The following is a 22,633-nucleotide window of genomic DNA, read 5'->3' as shown; positions in this document are numbered from 1 at the left end:
CAGGTTAAATAAGATCAAATAAGAGCTCACATGAAAGATGAAAAATCAGATAGGTTCTTAGCCTAAAGAGAAATTGCAACATGGAGAAAATGCCCAAGCTAACATGTTTCTGATGCAAATATTGCAGCCACTGTGCTGGGGGGTTCGTGCTCTGGAGCACAACAGAGAGAAGCAGTGAGAAATACCTTCATCCATGTCTTTGGAAAACCTGTTGAGAATTCTTCCTGTGGGGGTAGTGTCAAAAAACTTCATAGGGCTTCGAAGGATTCTTCGGAAAAGCTCATCATGGAGCCGGGAGGAGGCTCGCAATGTGCCCTGAGGAGCAGAGTACAGAGCAATCAGAGACTCAGGACTCAGCAGGCTCAGTACCCACTCCATGGATCCAAAGCCAGAGAAGGGCAAGTGGCTATGGAAGAAGGAGGTGGCTAACCGGAAAGGGCTAAGGCTATGGGATGCAGGTCACTTGGGCAAGAGGGATCCTGCTTCAGAGGAGCTCCCCAACTCAGAATAAACCCAAGAGGTGCCAGGCCAGAAGCCTGACCACACAGCCACCAGGGAGAAGAGGAGCAGAGGCCCCAGTGCATACCTTGACAAAGACCACTCCGCGAACAGCTTTCAGGATCAGCATGACTGCCATGGAGAGGGCGTAGATGCTGGCATAGTAGTGCATGAGAGGATTATCCTTCATGCTGTTGCTCACAGATGTCCTGTTTTCTTGAGTCACCGTGGTGTTCTGTTTGGAAGCAAGGCTCTGTGAGGCAAGACCCTTAGGGACATCCAAGAAGCCCTTGTCAGGGCCACTCTTGGCTCAAGGCAGAGTACAGGAAACAAACTCTGGGAGCTGGCAGAGATAAACACAAGGCAGGCTTTGCCTGTTCCCCCTCTCTTCTCTAATGACAACAGACAGCCTGTAGATGCACTCCTGGTAAGCGCTACTGCTCTGTGAGTTGGTCAGGGAGCAACTACCTGGTGAGGTTATCTTAGGGACTCATCTCTTTAATCCTGGGTTTAATTACCTCTTTTAACAGAAAACTAGAGCACTTTCCCTAAGATGAGCCAGGGAATATGAAGAGACGGCCATATTATTAGACATACAATTTTCCCATCAATGAGGAATCTTACCCCACTTCCTTGCTTGATCCAGAAACTCAACCACCAGTTGCTGAAAGCAGTGCTGCCCACATTCAGCATGAAAAGGGACAGAATGACCAGGAACGCCAAAGGGCCCCCAGCAGCCTGGATATAGACACCATACACTGACCAGGGCACAGAGCCCTGCCCCTTCTCTTCCATTTGCACGAGCTGCCCTAGGTGAGGAAAAGAGAAACGCAATTCAGAAAGGAAAAGCTGCTTTTCCAAAACGAAGTCACCTGTAGAAGAGTAGAACCAAAGCCCACAGTTTCACAGAGCTCTAGGTTGGAATTATTTCTCCCTTTCCAGGGGCATTCATTTATCCATTTAATATCTATCTACCAGGTACCTACTATGAACCAGGCCCAGGAATAAGCCCTGGAGAGGCAAAGAGGATTAAGACCAGGTCCCTGGCTCAGTTCATCCACATACAGATAAATAAGTACAAAATTATAATAAAATGTGCTAACCCCAATGCTGGAACTACTTGCAGGGCAGCATGGGGACATTCAAGAAGTGCACCTAACCTACTTGGGGGAGCTGTGAGGGGCTTAGCAGGGAGGTTCCAGGTGAGACTTTCTATGTGGTCCATATTATGTCTTTTTTTTTTTTTTCCAGCTGCACAGCATGACTCGGATTTTAGTTCCCCTATCAGGGTTGAACCTACACCCTCTGCAATGAAAGTGTGGAGTCCTACCCACTGGACTGCCAGGAAAAATCCCCATATTGAAAGGTAAGCCAGAGTCAGCCAGGTGGGGAAATCATGGGCGTAGGTGTGAGGAAACAGGAAATCAGTATACACAGATATCCAATTCAGCATGGCTAGAACATTCTGTGTGCCTAAGGAGTGGTGGGAGATAAGGCTGATTAAGCAGGCTGTGGTCAGAGGATAAAGGCATTTGAAGATTATCCTTCCGACAAGAACTTCTCAAGAGAATGGGCTACAGGGATGTAGAGATTTGACTCCCAGCCCTACTGTAGGAGATGGGCTTGGGATGGCCAGACCAGCCACCTCAGGCAGCCTCTTTCATGCATCCCAGCATCTCAGACAAAGAATGGATTTTCTATCTGTGCCACATCAGGAAAAAGATTTTTAAAATGCTGCTTTGAAACTGGGAAGCCACTGAAAGGCCTCAGGCCCCAGGCAGTTGGCTGGTCTCCTGTTTTTAATTAGATCTCCTAGTTGTTCATGTGGAGGACAGATTTAAAAGGAGGCAACTGTTAACAGTCTTGGTGGGAGATGATAAAGGTCAGAACCAGGGTTATTTTCTTGGGCTCCAAAATCACTGCAGATGGTGACTGCAGCCATGAAATTAAGATGCTTGCTCCTTGAAAGCAAAGCTATGACCAACCTAGACAGCATATTAAAAAGCAGAGACATTACTCTGCTGACAAAGATCTGTCTAGTCAAAGCTACAGTTTTTCTACTAGTCGTGTATGGACGTGAGAGTTGGACCATAAAGAAAGCTGAGCACCGAAGAATTGGTGCTTTTGAACTGTGGTGTTGGAGAAGACTCTTGAGAGTCCCCTGGACAGTAAGGAGATCAAACCACTCAATCCTAAAGGAAATCAGTCCTGAATACTCATTGGAAGGACTGATGCTAAAGCTGAAGCTCCAATACTTTGGCCACCTGATGTGAAGAACGGACTCATTGGAAAAGACCCTGATGCTGGAAAAGACTGAAGGCAGGAGGAAAAGGAGATGACAGAGGATGAGATGGCTGGCTGCCATCACTGACTTGATGGACATGAGTTTGAGTCAGCTCCAGGAGTTGGTGATGGACAGGGAAGCCTGGCGTGCTGCAGTACATGGGATCACAAAGAGTCAGACACAACTGAGCAACTGAACTGACTGACTGAAAACCAGGGTTGTGGCCATGGGGATGGAGTATTTAGGAAGTAAATTCAGTAGGATGTGGTGACTGTCTGTGGGAGGAGAAAAAACATTTAAGGATATTTCCTAGGGGCTCCCTGGACTGGTCAGGAGATTGATGTTGACAAGAGAATACAGAGAAAGCCCCACCTCTTTATCACACATGCTGTGCAATTATCTTGGAACAAGCCACACAGGCCTCTTTATAATGAGACCACTTTACAGTGAGAGTCTCTAGGTCACATGTCTCCTAAAGACATTCTGTTTTTTCCTACTGCCTGTGGCAGGAATTGACAGACGTTTCAGCCTTCTGTGCTGTGTTTGCTTTGTGAGAGTAAGGTATCTCCAATCACACCTGAATTCAAGAGCTCATACACGGCTTATTAAAAGAAAGAAAAGAATCAGTATGGTCAACTCCTAACACCCAATGTCTGCTGCGGTTTTAAGACCAAGGAAATGAAAACAACACGGCAAACCAGAAAAAAAAGGTCCTGAATTCAACATGTCAGGTGAGAAGGTAACACAGAAGAAATAACTTTAAAACAGGAATGCATTTCTATTTATTAGTTACAAAAGTGAAAATGCCTAAGGTATTGCAAACAGCTTCTCTAACTCTCAAGATTTGTTTTGGTTGATAAGATGAAGGGTTTAAAAAACAGGACCAAGGAGTCTGGATAGGAAAATCAAGCAGGAAAAATCTTGGCTGTAACTCTTCACCACAGCCCTGCTGGTGCCTGCTTGGGACAAGCCAAGGAGTGATCGTTGTACCAGGGGAGGGGGCAGAGGGGGGTTAACTGAGGATGTGGGCATTCTTAGAGCTGGCATGCCTTTGCTTTGATTGGCACGACTTTTAAAGAGCAGAGATGAATCACAGGAAAGAAAAGTATACCTCTACCCATGATTTAATTTTTCCGTAGTCAAGATGACTCAGCTATGACTACCTACACCTCACTCCACCCTGCACAGCAAAAAAAGGCATAGGAGTAAAGGTCATTTTTATTGCCTTGGTCTATTTGAGCAAACAGAAGTTGCCTCATGGTCTCCCAATAATCATATAAGAATCTTGTTATTCTAGAAATATAAGGCCAGGTGTTCCACAACAGACAATGGTATCAGGCAGCATGAAGTGCTACATGGCATAATTTCCGATAAACTTTAACGACACACTTTACATCATCTTTCTGCATCTGCACTGCCGTACTGGCGTTCATGAACACCCTGGCTGGCTGATGACCTCAAGAGCATCATCAATGCCAAAAAGAGAGGCAAGCACCAGGTTCTTACCAGTCCATGTGCCACAGTCATCATCAGGCTTTTGACTTGATGGTGAAGTGTGGTTATAATGGCAAATTTAACTGATGATCACCGGGCTGGGAAAATTACTGTGAACCTCATGGACAGGTTAAACAAGTGAGGAGGGATCAGCCCTAGATATGATGGGCAACTCAAATATGTGGAAAAACGGGAGCCCCCATCCCATCATTTTCATTGTACAATGTCATTGTACAATGACAATCTCATCTGGCATCATGGACCATGAAAAGGCAAGCGTGTGAAAACACACTAGAGGGAAAACCATGGGATCCTTTTTCTAGGGATGTAATACATATATGCAAATAAAATGCCAAAACAAAACAAAAGCAAAAACTTTAATGACAATTCTCAAAAAGGTTCATTACCTTCCTCTGGCTTCACTGCTTTCTCCTTCTTTACTGATCCTGTTTTAGGACCCTTCTCTTGTGTTTTCTTCTGTGAACCACTGGTTTCCTTTTTTGAATTAATCTAATAAAAAAAAAAAAAGTGTCTCCAGTTATCATGATATGGCCATTCAGATAAATGTCCAAAGGACATTTAGCAAATCATCCATGGAGTTGCTGCTCTTATTGAAAAGAGACATTCCAACTTCTTAAAAGTTAACTTATGTAACTTCCCTAACTCCTGACATCTTTGAGGTCTGAGTTCCAGCCATTCCATAGACCCTGCTCTCCCCAAAGTCACTAAAGACCTAAATTCCAAACACAGTAGACTTTATGCTATTCTTATCCACTCTAACTTGTGCAAAGTATCAGCTGGATGACATCTATAAAGTGCCTAAACCAGTAATTGGGACATAGTCGGTGCTAGTTAATAAGTGCCAACTTGGCAGCCAAGACACCATGGATAATTTTCAAATGTATGCAGGATTTAATGTCTCTTCCCTGCCACATTATTCATTTGATTGTTAAGAAAGGAGCTTTCGTAATGCTCTGGTTAGGATTTAATAGAGTTTAAGAAACTGAGTTACGACTGAACAATAGCACACACGGAGCCCACATCCTTTTCCTTGTCATTGCCTCACTGATGAATTCTCAGTGACAGAAGACCCTGGTTCTCTAGTCCCACAGTCCTGCCCTCCTAGAACAGAACCAGTGTGTGGACTAAAGCATAGTAGTCTGGTCACTGGAAAACAAGGCCCCTACCAGCAAGACACAGACAATGAGTTCAGTAGAGATTTCTCCATCATTCACTATGGTAACATCTGTCTCTCACTAGAAAGACACACACACACACCATGCAAATCTTACCTCAACTGGGGGTGTCTCTCCCAGCAACAGGTTATTAAAAATAGTAGCGTAATCACCATTTAGATTCATCAATTCCTCATGAGTGCCTCTTTCTGTAATACAGCCCTCTTTCATGAAGATCACCTCATCACAGTCAGCCAGGTACTGGAGACAAAGACAGGGACAACGTAGTGTGGCTGATTATTTGTGCAAATACATCCAAACACCTATACCTTACTTCAGCAGGTCTCACCTGGAGGTGACCAAGCCCCCCCAGGGGACACTTGGCAATATCTGGAGACATTTTTGATTGTTATAATTTGGTGGGGGGGGAGGGGGTACTACTGCCATCTGGTAGATAGATGCCAGGGATGCACAGGACAGGCCCCCACAACAGAGAGCTAAGACTGAGAACTCCTGCTTTAGTTTATCCTGTCTTGTGATATAGTTCAAAAAGCAGGTTCTCCAGTTTTTGATATAAATCTGCTGATGAAGCCACACAGTCTTATATTAAACTTTACATCCCTTTACTAGACGCAGAAGTACGCATAATTAGACTTTCTGTGGCAGAATGGGGGGTTAGCCCCCTAAACTTGACAACATAAGCAAAGCAGATGGCAACCTCCTTGATATGCTCTCTGAAGTGGCTGCTTGTTATGGAATGACAGAGTGAGAGAGCTTGTTTTTCCTAAACAGTACCCACTCACATATAGATGTTAACAGAATGCTTTCCAAACTATCTCTTACCCAGACTCCATTTTCAGCCTATTCCTCTTAGCCCTTTTACTTACTGATTTATATGCAGAAGCTAACATGCTCCAAGGATCTCTGATTCAGATGGCCATCTGGTACAACAGGCTTTATTGGTACAATGAGCCAGGAGGCTATTTGCTGAGGAAGGGAACACCATGATTCCAGGGACTTCAAGGAGCCCCATGAAGGTACCTGGACCAAGCCCGCCTCCCTGTTTCTGACTGCCCAAGTCAAGGTGGATAGCCTGGGGAAGGAAGCACATACCTGTAACTGGTGGGTAATGAACAGAACCGTCTTGGACTTGAGATGCTTCTGGATAGCACTGTTGAAGATGTGGTTGCCCACGTGGGCATCTAAGGCACTGAGGGGGTCGTCCAGGATGTAGATGTCTCGGTCACTATACAAGGCCCGGGCAAGGCTGATCCTCTGGCGTTGCCCGCCACTCAGGTTGGCTCCTCGCTCACCAATCTATAGGAGCCCAGAAAGCACAAGGAAGTCTCCAGTTCAAATCTAGAACGACACTCAGTGGTTGCCTCAGTCACCTCTCCTCTCTTCCACCCAAACCAGCTCCTTCTCTTCATTTTTTCTCCTGGATGGAATGCCACTGTATCCTCTAGGGCCCACACCAGAACTGGGGGTATCAACCCAAATGCCTCGTTTTCTCCCACAACCATCTGGTTACTAACCAGCTCTGTGTCTGAGCCTTACCACATCCTCTGGATGCCCCATTACAATCCATTCTCCACGGGCAGAATGACTTTTCAAAATTAGTCCTAAAGGACAGAATCTAAGTCCCCAGATATGGCTGACAAAGCAGGCCCTTTACCAACTGGCTTTCCAGCAACTCTTAGCCTCCACTGTCAATGCCCCTTCTATACCCTGGGATCTGAGCAGGTGTGTCTACTCAGTTAAATTGTGTGTCCATTATGAACACGCATGACTACTGTCGTGCCTTCTCCTGTACTTGTCTGCTCAGTTCTGGCATCTTCTCCTCTGTGAAGCCTACCCTCCCCTTCTCCACTAACACCCAAAAGAAAGGGGACTCTTTCATCACCTTATTTTGTGCCTATTTGTCAGTATGTCTTTCCCAATTGTAAGCTTGTTGAGATTACAGATTATTGTCCTTTTCTTTTATATTCCCAGTGCCCCCAGAAGCTTCTGCACAGGCAGCTGGCATATAACAAGCACTTAATAAATGTTACTAAGTGAAAAAAAAAATCGATTGTCAAACAGTAACTGGCTCTGTATTTTTTTTTTAAAAAATGCTGTCCTTAAAAAAAATTCAATTAATTCAGAGGTTTTCAAATAAGAGCATGTATAAGAATTACCTGCAGGGCTTGTTAAAATGGACCGAGAGGCCCCACCTCTTGAGTCATGATTCAGGTCTCTGGTGGGGCTGAGAGTCTGCAGTGACGTTGCTGATGTGCTGCTAATCAGGGGACTGGAATCTGAGACCCAGTAAATTAATCAAACCACTCCAATCTGGTTTGAGGGCTTAAACGGAAGTCAACTGAATACAAGTCAGCCTCAGAGACCTCAAGGGCAGGTCATGGAAGATGAGCATTAACACTGAGGGCCAGTTCCAAAGACAAGCCTCGGGGAACTACTCAAGGGCAGAGAAGCAATGAAAGGCAGCTTTATGTTAAGGCCTCTTTCTTTCTAGAGGGAGTCGGCTCTCTAGAGAGTTACATGAGTAAAAAGAGGTTGGAAGAATAAAGTTCAAGGAATCTCAACAGGCATATGATTGAATAATGGTTTTAAATATGAATAGTGCAGAAAATATGAACTGTTCACCAACAATGGGATTTTGTTTAAAATCCACAACACATGAAATTTATGTGCTTAAAATAGGCAATGTTGCTATGCCTGCCCTTAGGAACAAACGTGTCCCTAACATAAAGTCCCAACGAGAGCAAAACTCCTGTGAAAGTTCTTCTCCCACAATTTAAGGTGCATGCCTAGGAGGCAGTTCCAGTACAGCTCTGCCCCCAACTACCAGAATCCTCTCTGCTAGACACCCTGGCCCACCAGGGGCAGAAGGCCGGTACCTCTGTCAGATCACTGTGGGGAAGGATGGCCAGGTCAGGCCTCAGGCAGCAGCAGTTCAGCACGGAGTTGTATCTGAGGGACACAAAAAGACCCAGTCAGGGGCATGGTTGGGGTAGAGCCTGCTGACTTGGGCTGCCTTGCATCTCCCATGGCCAAGAGGAAAGCATGACAGAAACCAAACATTCCTTGCCTTTCTTCATCAAATTCCTTCCCAAAGAGGATGTTGTCTCTCAGAGTGGCGTTGAGGATCCAGGCCTGCTGGGCCACATAAGCGAAGGTTCCATTGACTGCAATGCTGCCCTCTAGAAGTGTCATCTAGGGAAAGAGACACCATCCAATGGCATCACAATGCAAAGCCATCACCCTGAGTCAGCAGAACCCCCCACGTTCCACAAGGGAGTTGACAGTCTAGTCGGTTTCCTTGGATGCTTTTGGAAGCCAAATCCCACTCTCACCTTTGTTCCACAGCAGTCAAGAAAATCAAAGTTCTCCTTGCTTATGTGTGATGGGAGCCCAGCATAATCCATGACTTGAATGAATGAAAATTTCATTCAGCAGCTCATAAGCTACTTTATCATCCTTTCTTCCTAACTGCAAACTGTTCTAATTAAAGGAACCCAGAAAGCGCTTGCAGAATTCCCTTGGGGAGGATGCTGCAAGGATTTAGAGCTAGTCCCTGCCTCATGATGAGGGCAGACCAACTCATCTACAGAATTAATCCAGGCTGTTGGTAGGTCAGCTGCTTTTGTAAAATGAGGACCAGAGGGGGGAAAAATTCCAGTTAGACATCAACTAGCATTTTTCACTTTCATGCACTGGAGAAGGAAATGGTAACCCACTCCAATGTTCTTGCCTGGAGAATCCCAGGGACGGGAGCTTGGTGGGCTGCCATCTATGGGGTCACACAGAGTTGGACACGACTGACGTGACTTAGCAGCAGCAGCAGCATAGAGTATTTACATAATGGTGACAGACCCTCCACTCCGATGTGAAGAGATTACACGATAAGCTGTGTGCTTTGAATTATGTTTTTAGTTGCAGGGATTGACATGAATCAATTTACTCATTTTACTCTTTCAGGGTTCCTTTCGAAGGGACTAACAGTAGATGCTTGTCTTGGGTTATGAATGCTATAGCTTGAAACGGTTTCATTAACCAATGCACATACAAGCTTGTCCTCTCAAACACAGTAACGCACAGCGGACACACACAAGACTGTAACATACTGCCAACTGCCCACACACAGGTAAGCACTCTCCCAGATAAGGCATGCATAGTGTTCAGAAACCTGGAGGGTCTACTGTGGAAATCCAGCTCTTCCAGCTGCTACAGAACAAACACCCCACACTGCAGACCAATAAGGAGTTAAACTCTAAAGAAGCAGGGCTGACAAGTAGCCCCTGCCTCTCTGTCAGGATTTGATCCAGAAGCAAAGACCCATTCAGTTTTCAATTTCACTGCTGCCCACCAATCCTCCCTTTCAGTCCGCCTGTGTCTCTCATCACTGGCCCTGAAATTTGGCTGATGACCAGAAATTATGTAGGAGGTTCTTGGCTCTTAGCAAACACCAGTGGCTGAGCCCAACCTCTGCACAGTCTCATAAGCCAGAAGGGGCAGGGGTGGGGAGCTGTTCCTCCCGATGATTTGGATGCAGCTTTCCTCAGACCACCCTGAACACCTTTGCTCCACCAACTGTGACAATGATGCCGAACAAGACAAAATAACCCATAGAGTGGATGCTACATGAAAACCTTCCCCAATCCCTTGTTTTATTTCTTCAACATGGATAAATGACTCAGAGGACCTTATCCATCGCAGGAATAATCTTACATTTATCCTCATCTCAATCATCTAAGCCAAGCTCGTTTAATCCAAGTTTTAGAAGCACATGGGGTTTTGCTTTATACTCCTGATTATTTGGTTCTAAAACATAGTAGAAGACAATCTGTCTTAGTTGGATGATGCCTACTTGAAATGCTGACTTCTGGGCCCTCTGAGCACTATTGCTAGTGTGTCTAGAAGGCCTAGCACCCCAACCAAACCATGAACTCCTCGAGGGCATAATTCTTTCAGTAGTTAGCTTGAAAATGGAGCAGGTCTTTGTTGCTAGATCAAATCCTGAAGGCCCTCTCTCTGACAGGGAGGTTGCTGAGGCTGGTCCATTTGTTGGCAGTCTGTAGTTTGTCAGTCCCTGACCTCTGACATTCCCCAACACACTGTCTGGCACACCTGTGGCACTCAATAAATACATGCTGAATAAAAGAAGGCATGAGGAACAAGTCAGCTGGGTATCCATGGGTCCCGCTGAATCCCATCCCAGATACAATGCTGTTGTTAAGGGGTAAGAGTGGGCGGGGAGTGGCAGGAGCATGATACAGACCAAGGGTCCTTTTGTTTCCACCTTTCCTGACTCTCTTCAGGAATTAAGCTTATTTTTCCTGAGACTCTTGTTAAGCAGAATCCAGAGAAAGAAGCAGAAAATGCCCAGGACAATAACAAAATCTTACCTGGCCTAAAATGGATGAAATGAGAGAAGTTTTTCCACTTCCCACACTGCCACAGATTCCAACTAGTTTACCCTGGACAAAGCACATGCGAGAGGAAGGTCATTAAAGGATACTGACCATTCATGTCAAGGACTTTGGATTTCTTTGAGGAAAAAAACATTAATAACAGTCCATCACTATGGGAACTGTCATCCTGAGGACCCAGCAAGTCACTTACCTCTTCTCTCCCTCATCAGCCACCCATGTCATAGGGTTTCTGTGGGGATGCACTGAGGTAATAGATGTGTAAGCCTTTTAGAAAATTTAAATATGCCACAGGCATTAAGGGGTCCCACATCACTTTTAGAAAGGCCCAAACCTTTCCCTACTTTGTTGGCAACCCATGCTTTTTGATAACTTGCTTGTTTTTATTGATGGTTTTGAAAGGGAGGACAGGACTCTTGAAAATCATTTTATTTTCATTTTATTTTATATGATTTTTTCCTCAGGGTCTAGAAATCATTTTCAATAAAAACTATGTGCAATGTGCACTGTTGTTTCCATTTTTCTACAAAACATTCCCAAGAATCTAAGGGCATATTTTTACCATCAATCCCACATGAAAGTAGAAAACCAAGCCTGTGATTAACTGAATATCCCCAGGCAAAATGATGAGTTCTCCATGGGCAGTATTAACAGTTTTCAAGAACAGACAGATGATTTTAACAGGCCCACTTGTTCAGCAACACTCTATCACCTCAAGCCTGGCATGGAGGAAGGGGATGGAGAGTGGTGGTGTGGAAAGAACACGGATTCTGGAGGCAGACTGGTCTTATAAAAGTATTCTTGACAAAGTTTTTGACATGGTCCAGGGGGCTGAGAGATTACAAACCAGTGGTTACAAAGAGACCAAGTCACAGGCTTAGACTCTGCTCTGGTCAGGCAGGTTAACACAAAGAACTCTGTTCTGACGACTACATGGTGGCTAAAGAAGATGTCAACAGTGAAGCAAGTGCCTGGGACACAGAAGACATCAGGCAAATGTTAACTTCCCTCCTCTTCCCTAAAGAGAGGGGCTGGGGGGAATAATAGCTAAACATCTGTCATGTGAACATGGACTGTAAAGGGCAGAAGGAGGGTCAACAGATAGAAAGAAGAGAGTAAACTTTATCTGATTATAAGAAATAATCCTCTAATAGAGTTGATTAGCAATGTAATAGAGTTGCCTCAAGATAACTGTTATTAAATAAGAAGCCTGCTATTAAAAGGTAACTGAAGTCAAAAAACTGACTTGCACGCCCTCCAATGATGAGCCATGCTGGCCATGTGTCATGTGGTCTCATCCATCTCCCTCTTGTCTGTAACTTCCAACAGCTAGGAGCTTTTTGTTTCCCTTTAGTACAGCTCTGGATCTGTGTAACACGCCTCTCTGTACAGTCCAGCCCTCACAACCGTATGTGACCACTGGGACAACTATAGCCTTGACTATATCTTTATCGACGGAGTGATGTCTCAGCTTTTCAACACACTGTCTAGGTTTGTCCTTGCTTTCTGCCAAGAAGCAACTGTCTTCTGATTTGATGGCTGCAGTCACCTTCCACAATGATTTTGGAGCCCAAGAAGAGGAAATTGGTCACTACTTCCAACTTTTCCGCTTCTATTTGCCATATGCAGGTCAGGAAGCAACAGTTAGAACTGGACATGGAACAACAGACTGGTTCCAAATAGGAAAAGGAGTACGTCAAGGCTGTATATTGTCACCCTGCTTATTTAACTTATATGCAGAGTACATCATGAGAAACGATGGGCTGGAAGAAGGACAAGCTGGAATCAAGATTGCCGGGAGAAATATCAATCACCTCAGATATGCAGATGACACCACCCTTATGGCAGAAAGTGAAGAGGAACTAAAAAGCCTCTTGATCAAAGTGAAAGAGGAGAGTGAAAAAATTTAAAGCTCAACATTCAGAAAACGAAGATCATGGCATCTGGTCCCATCACTTCATGGGAAATAGATGGGGAAACAGTGGAAACAGTGGTAGACTTTGTTTTTTGGGGCTCCAAAATCATTGCAGACAGTGACTGCAGCCGTGAAATTAAAAGATGCTTACTCCTTGGAAGGAAAGTTATGACCAACCTAGATAGCATATTGAAAAGCAGAGACATTACTTTGCCAACAAAGGTCCATCTAGTCAAGGCTATGGTTTTTCCAGTAGTCATGTATGGATGTGAGAGTTGGACTGTGAAGAAAGCTGAGTGCCAAAGAATTACTGCTTTTGAACTGGTGTTGGAGAAGACTCTTGAGAGTCCCTTGGAGTGCAAGGAGACCCAACCAGTCCATTCTGAAGGAGATCAGCCCTGGGTGTTCACTGGAAGGACTGATGCTGAAGCTGAAACTCCGATACTTTGGCCACCTCATGCGAAGAGCTGACTCATTGGAAAAGACTCTGATGCTGGGAGGGATTGTGGGCAGGAGGAGAAGGGGACGACCGAGGATGAGATGGTTGGATGGCATCACCGACTCGATGGACTTGAGTCTGAGTGAACTCCGGGAGTTGGTGATGGACAGGGAGGCCTGGCATGCTGCAATTCATGGGGTTGCAAAGAGTCAGACACGACTGAGCAACTGAACTGAACTGAACTGAATGGGGGTGGATCCCATGATCTCAGTTTTTTCAATATTTAGTCTTAAGCAGGCTCTTTCACTCTCTTCCTTCACCCTTATCAAGAGATTCTTTAGTTCCTCTTCACTTTCTGCCATTAGAGTGGTATCATCTGCATATCTGAGGTTGTTGATGTTTCTCCCGTCTGTTTTGATTTCAGCTTGTAACTGTAAAGAAGGCAGAATGCCAAAGAACTGATGCCTTCGAACTGTGGAGCTGCAGAAGACTCCTGAAAGTCCCTTGGATAGCAAGGAGATCAAACCAGATCTATCTTAAGGGAGATCAACCCTGAACATTCACTGGAAGGACTGAAGCTGAAACTCCAGTATTTTGGTCATCTGATGCAAACAGATGACTCACCGGAAAAATCCCTGATGCTGGGAAAGATTGCGGACAGAGGAAGAGGGTGTCAGAGAATGAGATGGCTGGATGGCATCACCAATGCAATGAACATGAACGTGAGCAAACTCCGGGAGATGGTGACGGACAGGAAGGCCTGGCGTGCTACAATCCATGGGGTCACAAGAGTCAGACACGACTAGGCGACTGAACAACAACATGCTTCACACCACGTTAGAACCCCTGAAGATTACTTCCAATGAGGTAGATGAACATTCCTTACCACTTCTGTCACCACCACCACGGTCCAGAAAACCAATGCTTTTCCTTGGTTCTCCTGGCTTCACTCCTTGTTTTCCTACACTCTTCTGAATCTAGAAGCTAGAATGATTCTCTGCATCTTTAAGTCAGATCACATCATTCTTCTCCTCCAATCCCTCTAGTGGCTTTTCTATCCATTCAGAGTAAAGCAGAAGTCATTACGAAGGCTCTGGCACTCCAATCCTCTCTGATTTTAGCACCCTCCCCTCTCTCCCACGCTCACTCTGCTCCTGTGAAAAGCACAGATAACACACACGGGGCTTTCGTGCTTCTGTTCCTTCTGCCTGAATGCTCTTCTTCCTCCATGTATTCTCATGGCCCATTCCTTCAAATCTTTGCTCAAATACAGGCATACCTTGCACATACTGCAGGTCTGGCTCCAGATTATTGCAGTAAAGCAAATATCGCAATAAAGTGACTCACACAAACGTTCTGGTTTCCCAGTGTTTGTGTTAGTTACGTTTACTAGCACAAGCTGCAATCAAGATTGCCGGAAGAACTGTCAATAACCTCAGATATGCAGACGACACCACCCTTATGGCAGAAAGTGAAGAGGAACTAAAAAGCCTCTTGATGAAAGTGAAAGAGGAGAGTGAAAAAGTTGGCTTAAAGCTCAACATTCAGAAAACGAAGATCATGGCATCTGGTCCCATCACTTCATGGGAAATAGATGGGGAAACAGTGGAAACAGTGTCAGACTTTATTTTTTGGGGCTCCAAAATCACTGCAGATGGTGACTGCAGCTATGAAATTAAAAGACGCTTACTCCTTGGAAGGAAAGTTGTGACCAACCTAAATAGCATATTCAAAAGCAGAGATATTACTTTGCCAACAAAGGTCCATCTAGTCAAGGCTATGGTTTTTCCAGTGGTCATGTATGGATGTGAGAGTTGGACTGTGAAGAAGGCTGAGCGCCGAAGAATTGATGCTTTTGAACTATGGTGTTGGAGAACTCTTGAGAGTCCCTTGGACTGCAAGGAGATCCAACCAGTCCATTCTGAAGGAGATCAGCCCTGGGATTTCTTTGGAAGGAATGATGCTAAAGCTGAAACTCCAGTACTTTGGGCACCTCATGCGAAGAGTTGACTCATTGGAAAAGACTCTGATGCTGGGAGGGATTGGGGGCAGGAGGAGAAGGGGACGACAGAGGAAGAGATGGCTGGATGCATCACTGACTCGTTGGACGTGAGTTTGAGTGAATTCTAGGAGCTGGTGATGGACAGGGAGGCCTGGCGTGCTGCGATTCATGGGGTCGCAAAGAATTGGACACAACTGAGCAACTCAACTGAACTGAACTTTATACTTTAGCCTATATAGTGTGCAATTACATTAGGTCTAAGAAAAAACACTGTACCTATTTTAATGTAAAAACACTTTAGTGCTAAAAAATGCTAACCATCATCTGAGTCTTCAACGAGTCGTAATGTTCTCTGATGGAGGGTTTGATATATTTCTAGAATTATCAAAACATAACAAAAATATGAAGTAAGCAAATGCTGTTCGAAAAAAAACATCTACAGGCTTGCTTGATGCAGGGTTGCCAGAAGCCCTCAATTTGTAAAAAAATAAAATAAAATAAAAGCATCATGCCTGTTATCACTTTTTTTTTTGGCTGTGCTCTGAGGAATGCAGAATCTTAGTTTGAGGCCTTCCCTCAAGTATTCTATTTAAACTGCAGTGACACCTGCTCGCTGTCCATCAAGCCCTTCATCCCCTTTTCTTTGTAGCCCCTTTACCTGTTTACCAGCTGCCTTTGCTCAGAAGAAGGCAAAATCCAGGAGGGCATGGATTTTGGTTTCTGGTGCTCTATGACAGTGCCTGACAGACAGATGGCACTCAAAACGGCTGTGGAGACTTAGAGAACAAATTTATGATCACCAGTCGGGGAAGGGTGGGGGGAAAGAATAGTTAGGGAGTTTGGGGCGGACATGTACGCACTGCTGTACTTAAAACGGATAACCAACAAGGACCTACTGTATAGCACAAGGAACTCTGTTCAATGATATGTGGCAGCCTGGATAGGAGGGAGTTTGGGAGAGAATGGATACATGTTTATGTATGGCTGAGTCCCTTTGCTGTTCACCTGAAACTATTATAACATTGTTAATTGGCTGTACCCCAGTACAAAATAAAAAGTTTAAAGACAAACGGCTGTGGAGTGAGCAGATATATATACCCCTGGGATTTTCTGGATGCTGCAGTCCTCAACACACTGCTGGCCCCCAGTCATATTCAGTAGGTTAAGCCTTGAAGCTGGAGTGTCTGGTAGTCACTCCTTACAGGGAGACTTCTGAGAGACTCTAGTCCTGGGCTGTAACACATATACCATAATGGCCTTTACTTTCATGAAAAAATAAAGTTACGATAGAATTGCTGATGACAGCACCACTGGGAGTACCTATTATACGCCAGGTTCTGTGCTATGCATAGCCCAGCACTAATGAGCAGCTCACACAGAGTTACAATAAGAAATCACTATTACAGCTCACACATAACAATCAAATCTATTCAGGGCAAGATTGTGGAAAACCCGCTTGAATGCTTCATTTCCTTGTTTACAAAATGAGTATCTCATGAGAGCATTTCTATTATTTATTTCCATTGTTATTCATTTCTAGTGTTAAATTCCCAAGAATCCCTTCTAGAGTCAACCTGGCCAGGTTGGCTCTTTAGTGCAAAATCACTCCCAGCCATGAAGCACTTTGCCGAAACGACCGGTAGCAGCCCCCTCTCCCCAGAGGACAGCCGGGAGACAGTTACCTCTTCGATCTCTAAGTCGATGTTGTAGAGCGTCCTCTGCAGGCGGAGGCTCCCCAGGTGGATGTGCTTGCCCTCTTCCTCCTCAGGGCTGGGCCGCTCGTCACTGTCCAGGAGGAGGTGACCCTTCTGTTCTGCCAGCACCGCCTGATGCTCAGTGCGCTGCAGCTGCCTCACCTTCTCTTTCTTGCCCCTGGCAGCCCTCTTGTCTTTTTTCGTTTTGGGGGTCAGCTTGGGTGAGTTCTGGATACTGGAGTGGGAGGAGTCCCATGCCAAGGTGGCATTTTTCATCTCTATCGTGAGGTGAGGGCTGGCTGGTTTTTTCTTTATCATGTGAACCTCTTCCATTAGAAACAAACTCTGATAGGAGTTGTGAGAGAGGTGCAAAGATGAGACACTGGATCAAGACCAGGGAGACAAGCCTAGGGCGTACACTCACGTAGCAAAACACATCAGGCTATACAGTGGAAGGAAGCTGAAGGGCAAAAGGTAGCTCATTAGTGTAGCCCAGCCTCAGGCCCATGGAGAGGTCACGGGAATGTGGGGACACCTTGGGAGGGACAGGGGCCTCCTCAATCGGCCTACACTCTATGCTACCAGTTACATGGTAAACTCCTCTTTCCTTTTCCACCACTCTCAAGAGGACCAAGGATATTTAACTGACTGGTCTGCAGCCCTCTGTTCTCATTCAGGAGCTGCTGAGTGGTAGGCAGTAAAATGTAAGCAGGAAAACCAAAGGGCACATTGCTCTCCTGTCCTGACCCTCATCACTTTGCCATCCAGACCACTCCTGCAGGGCCCCCAAGCCTGGGCACTTTCCTCACGTACCACATGGCACAGGGATAGGCTGAAGTGAGCTGATGACCAGCCCTAGCTCTCTCCAGTTAGAAAGGAGTTCCTAAGGTTTGATCGACAGCAGAGTACATCTTCTCACCAACAAGTTCTCATGTCTTTCAAGTCCTACCTTGGAACTTGTGAGAATTCAAACAAAGGGCTTGCATGAAAGGGAAGGGTATCTCCTTCAGACACCCCGTTGAGAAGAAAGCAAGACTTTTCCCTCCCACCCATTCCCCAAATCCACTGAGGCATGTCAGGGGAAGAAAAGAGGAATGCTTGAAAAGCTAAATGTCTTGGAAATTACATTGGAAACACTGACCATAATAAACCTCTGCCCAGAACCAATAGGTGCCCATGACTTTGAACCCACTTCTGACACCTCCCTTAACTAAGTGATCTTTTCTACAGGATGCTATACCAGTTGGATTCCCAACATGATTAAACAATTTTTTTTTAAACATTAGAAAGTCTTTAGAAAAAAGATAACTTTTAGTGACAGGACTCTTTCCTTAGTCACTTCGTTACCAAGAACCCCTAACTATTTTAAAAGCCCTTTAAAGTTTGCAGGTGCTATTAGGTGTACCACATAATCCCGTTGCCTGAGAGCAAGCCCCTTCTCCTAAATCCTAAACGCCTAAACTTGGTCTTTCCACTCCTAAACTGCCACATCTCCTACCCACTCCTAATCCTCCATCTTCCCAGAAGTGTCATGTTTCTAAATCTGGATAATCTTTGCTCTTGGTCAACCTTTAAAAAAAAGAGTAAAGTTTAGCTGTCTGAAAAGAGCCATTGGTTTCATTAGTTCAGAGCCTTCCTGAGAAGACTGGGCTGAGAATAACATGCCAAATATTCTGCCCACCTTCACAGACTGAACCACATGCTGACAGAATTCCCGTCATTTCTCTCCCCTAAAGAGTTACTAGAAGGATCCCTTAGGGCTCATGTACTATAAAAACTATGCTAGTGCCTCTGACTTGCACAGCTTGTCCACACTTTCCCTTCCCACAGGTTCCCTACAGCCCCGTACTCCTCCCAGGAGGACTTCAGCCTCAGCCACTCTGCCCGGACACACTGAGGCACACAAGGGCCCCATGCACCTGAATTCATATCTACATGGATTTGCACCTGCCAGGCAAGAATCTTAGAGGTACATCACCCATAAACCTCAGCTTCACCAGAGGATGATGACCATCCAGACACTACTCTCAGTCACTGAAACAATCAAATTGGAGTGTATCTGTTGAGCAGAAGAGGGGACCACTCGTAGAGTTGCCAGATAAAATACAGGACACCTAGCTAAATTCTGATTCAGGATAAACAATGACTAATCTTTTAGTCTAAGTACATCTCATGCAGTTATTAACTGGGTTTTAACTGTGTTTTTATTGGCTAAACCTGGCAACACTATAGTGGTGACTGTCTTATCAGAAAAGTTATAAGGCGGCTGCTCACTGCCTTTCTATAAGTTATCATTCTCCTAGAAGCAGAGGCGGGGGAGGAGGAGGAGACTGACAAAAGGAACTAGCCAGAACGCGACTTATTCTCATGGGGTATATAGCAGAGCTGTGGGTGGTTTTGCTTCTATTATTAACTCTGAAACTTCCTGGGTAGAGGAAGGATCTATAGTGGGAAAAGCCATCTGCTAATATAAGTTCTCACTAGTAAGTGAAAAGAGAGCTCTCGAGAAACAATAGGAGTGAACAAATCTACACTATAAATTCCTATCCCTTCATCCAAAATGTCACCAAAGCCATTCACTAAAGACTGAGAAACAAACAGGGGACTAATTAATGGTCAAAACATCTGCCTTAGAGGTGAACACTCTGATTATTACAGATCATTTCAACTGATCTATCTTTAAGGCCCTTCAATATATTTTCAAATCTTGATTAATATATTTTCTTAGTGTAAAAGTTTTTATTTGGTTAGTTTCTAGCTCTTCTATTTCTCTGCTGAAACTATCTTTTCATTTCTAAGGTATTTTTCTGATAATTCCAACATTTGGGTCATCCCAGTGTTTTTGACTTTCTTGGTTCTTTGTATGTAGAGAAATTTTGGATTGTATCTTGGGTATTTTGAATATTACACTATGAGACTCTAGGTCCTGGTTTTGAATCCTATCAAAAATGTTGTGTTTTTGTTTTAGGAGGAAATTGATCCATTTAGGATCAATTCTGGTCTGCTTCCTATGGGGTGTGAAAAACAATAGGCCTCAAATAGAGTCGCTGATGGTAACCCCCAAACTAGGACTTAACTACAGTTTCACCTCTCCCAGGAATGGAATATTAAACCAGTCAGTCAGGAATCACCTGATCAGCACTAGCTAGGAAACATGCCTGAGAGACCCCTGCTGCTGCTGCTGCTGCTGCGTCGCTTCAGTCGTGTCCGACTCTGTGCGACCCCGTAGACGGCAGCCCATCAGGCTCTCCTGTCCCTGAGATTCTCCAGGCAAGAACGCTGGAGTGGGTTGCCATTTCCTTCTCCAATGCATGAAAGCGAAAGCTCAGTTGTATCTGAGTCTTCGCGACCCCATGGACTGCAGCCTACCAGGCTCCTCCGTCCATGGGAGTTTCCAGGCAAGAGTACTGGAGTGGGGTGCCATTGCCTTCTCCGGAGAGACCTCTATTATCCCCTAAAGGATAGTAACCTCACAATAACCAATGCAGTTTTCTGCCTAGGAAAACATCCTTGTTCCCAGTCCCTTCTGCCTGTAAATCCTTTCATTCTGTATAGCTCCTCAGAGCTCTTTCTCTTTACTAGATTGCCTGCTGCCCAATTCATGAATCACTGAATAAATCCAATTAAGATTTTATCAATTAAAAAAAAAATCTGCCTTCGTCAAAGTTAGACATTGTGGGTTCTGCAAAATAAAGCTCTGATTACAATTAAACCATTTCTTTTCACGTGGCTCTGGAATTTGGCCTTCTAGCAACCAGGATGGGGTGATGGAGGGTTGGGCCTGGGGGGGCACATTCTTGAGGACTACCTTTCTTGACCAACAAGGCTGAGAACCTTACTTTTGTATTGCTCTCAGCAGCCAAGAAGGATTAGCAGGAGCTACTCTCAGCAGTGGCTTTGTCAACAGCCACTTTGCCAACAGCTGGGAATCCAGCCACACAGGTGCTGTTTCTTTTTGTTTTCGTTTTTTTAAGTACTAACCATTTCCAAATATCTATCTCCCTCCACCCTCCCAAATATATCTACTTCTTGTATCATGTATTTGTGTTATTCTGAAAGCACAAAGAACATAGTCAAGGCATGATCAACTAATCCCTTGCAAGGAAAAAAACAATCCTTACTTCACTTCTCAGTTTGGTCTAGCTTTATACTATTCCCATGTCACTGCACTTCCTGTACCATGAATGACCAACATACAGGACAGAAAAAAGAATCAAAAAGAGTTTATGACCAGCAGCATTTTGGTAAACGTAGATGTAGATCAAGGTGAGAAAAAGCTGACAGTCTCCTGATCATTCTAACTGCCTAGGTTTGAATCACTTAAAGGCCCAGTAAATTATAACAGATATCCATGTTAAGTCCAGACAAAAGAGACTAGCTCTGAAGGGGAACAATGAAATTTTGGGAGCCGAAAACTACATAGGCTGTCTGTAAAATGCAAAAAGTCGTATTTCTATGGAAAGGCCCTCTGAGTCTTTCACTGACTTCTTTCTTACCAACTTGCCAAAAGGCTAAAGGTGAAAAACATCAAGTGTAGCCAGCCCATGTGGCCCACTGGAATAAAGGCAGCAGTTAGTTTTGCCATGGACGGATCCTGACATGGAAGGGGGCGAAGGGAGCCACTTACCTTAAATCTGTCAACAGCCACAGATGCTTCTGAGAGGGACTTTACTGAAAACGGTGTAACTTTCAAAGCAAAAGTCATGGAATTGAAGACAGTTACCACTGTGAAAGCCTGAAAATAGGAAAAGAGGAGAAATTGAGCCTGATGAGGCTCTGTGACTAAAGTAACACAACAACATCGATTTCCTCTCAGGTTTAAGGAGGGCTACAGCTTGACTGTCAAACGTTGGTATGAGTCAGATATATTTCCAATACATTTTTTTAAAGGTAGAATTTTTATGAGACCTCCAATTAAAATTCTCAGTGAATCTAAATCAATTGATGATCTGTAATTCAGAATTAAACCCAAAGCTGAGCTGACTAAAAACAAGCTGTACATTATGTGGGCACTGGGGCTAAATCTCCATTCTTCCACGTGGATTAACTGCATGAGTGAAAAATCCAAATCTAGTCATAAGAGGACATGTAGCATCTCTACATGTGGTGTTTCTAAAATGTCTCCAAGCTCACTGACCTGGGCCGCTGTCAGATCAAAGCCAAGGGTCATGTGAACAGAGAAGGTCACCACGCTGGCGATCACCATCACAATAGGAGCCACGCCGACGGTGATGCTCTGAAAGTACCCAGCTTTTTCCAGCATCCGACGCTCATCCTCTCGGATTTCTAAGGAAAAAAGCAAGGCAGTTGCTAAAAAGCAAGTCGAAAGAAACTATGGGATACTGCTTATCTGTCACCAAACACAACTTGGTAGATCTTTGGCCACCATGGGTTTTAAAAGGACCCTGTAACATCTATGATGCAAAAACTAGGTCAATATGACCATCAATTATAATTTAATCATGAAAGCTGGTATGCAAGCCTGAGGTTTGAAATGGATCAAGTCATAGGAATGAATCTAACAGAAAAGCCATTACTTCTCAGTACAATAATCACCTTCTGCCTTGGTCTGATTCTTTTTGCAAATTTCTTATGTTCAGAAGGAATGAACACATTAATCATGTCTGCTATTGGCAGTTACGTTTGCTTATCTGGTTGTTGTTCATTTCTAGCTTAAGTACTTATAGGGAAGACTATACAACA

The 22,633-nt window shown here is 44.6% G+C and overlaps 1 protein-coding gene across 5 annotated transcripts in view; it reads right to left on the bottom strand.

Annotated features, from left to right (window-relative positions):
• The window catches only part of ABCC5 (ATP binding cassette subfamily C member 5), a 79,930-nt gene that overhangs the window by 27,177 nt on the left and 30,120 nt on the right, over nt 1-22,633 (bottom strand). For all 5 annotated transcript variants that reach the window (XM_052642517.1, XM_052642797.1, XM_052642595.1 and 2 more), the window contains 12 exons: nt 22,068-22,216; nt 21,558-21,665; nt 16,919-17,275; nt 10,857-10,928; nt 8,540-8,664; nt 8,349-8,421; nt 6,565-6,768; nt 5,569-5,712; nt 4,684-4,786; nt 1,123-1,307; nt 587-733; nt 186-315 (listed from right to left, as the gene is read on the bottom strand). In XM_052642517.1, the coding sequence (XP_052498477.1) occupies nt 186-315; nt 587-733; nt 1,123-1,307; nt 4,684-4,786; nt 5,569-5,712; nt 6,565-6,768; nt 8,349-8,421; nt 8,540-8,664; nt 10,857-10,928; nt 16,919-17,275; nt 21,558-21,665; nt 22,068-22,216 (1,797 nt within the window). The remainder of the gene's footprint in view (nt 1-185; nt 316-586; nt 734-1,122; nt 1,308-4,683; nt 4,787-5,568; nt 5,713-6,564; nt 6,769-8,348; nt 8,422-8,539; nt 8,665-10,856; nt 10,929-16,918; nt 17,276-21,557; nt 21,666-22,067; nt 22,217-22,633) is intronic.

Source organism: Budorcas taxicolor, chromosome 1, assembly GCF_023091745.1.
Source record: "Budorcas taxicolor isolate Tak-1 chromosome 1, Takin1.1, whole genome shotgun sequence".
In the NCBI taxonomy this organism is placed as follows: domain Eukaryota; kingdom Metazoa; phylum Chordata; class Mammalia; order Artiodactyla; family Bovidae; genus Budorcas; species Budorcas taxicolor.
Note: the sequence above shows the minus strand (reverse complement) of the source record. Positions and strands in the feature narration are given on the sequence as shown.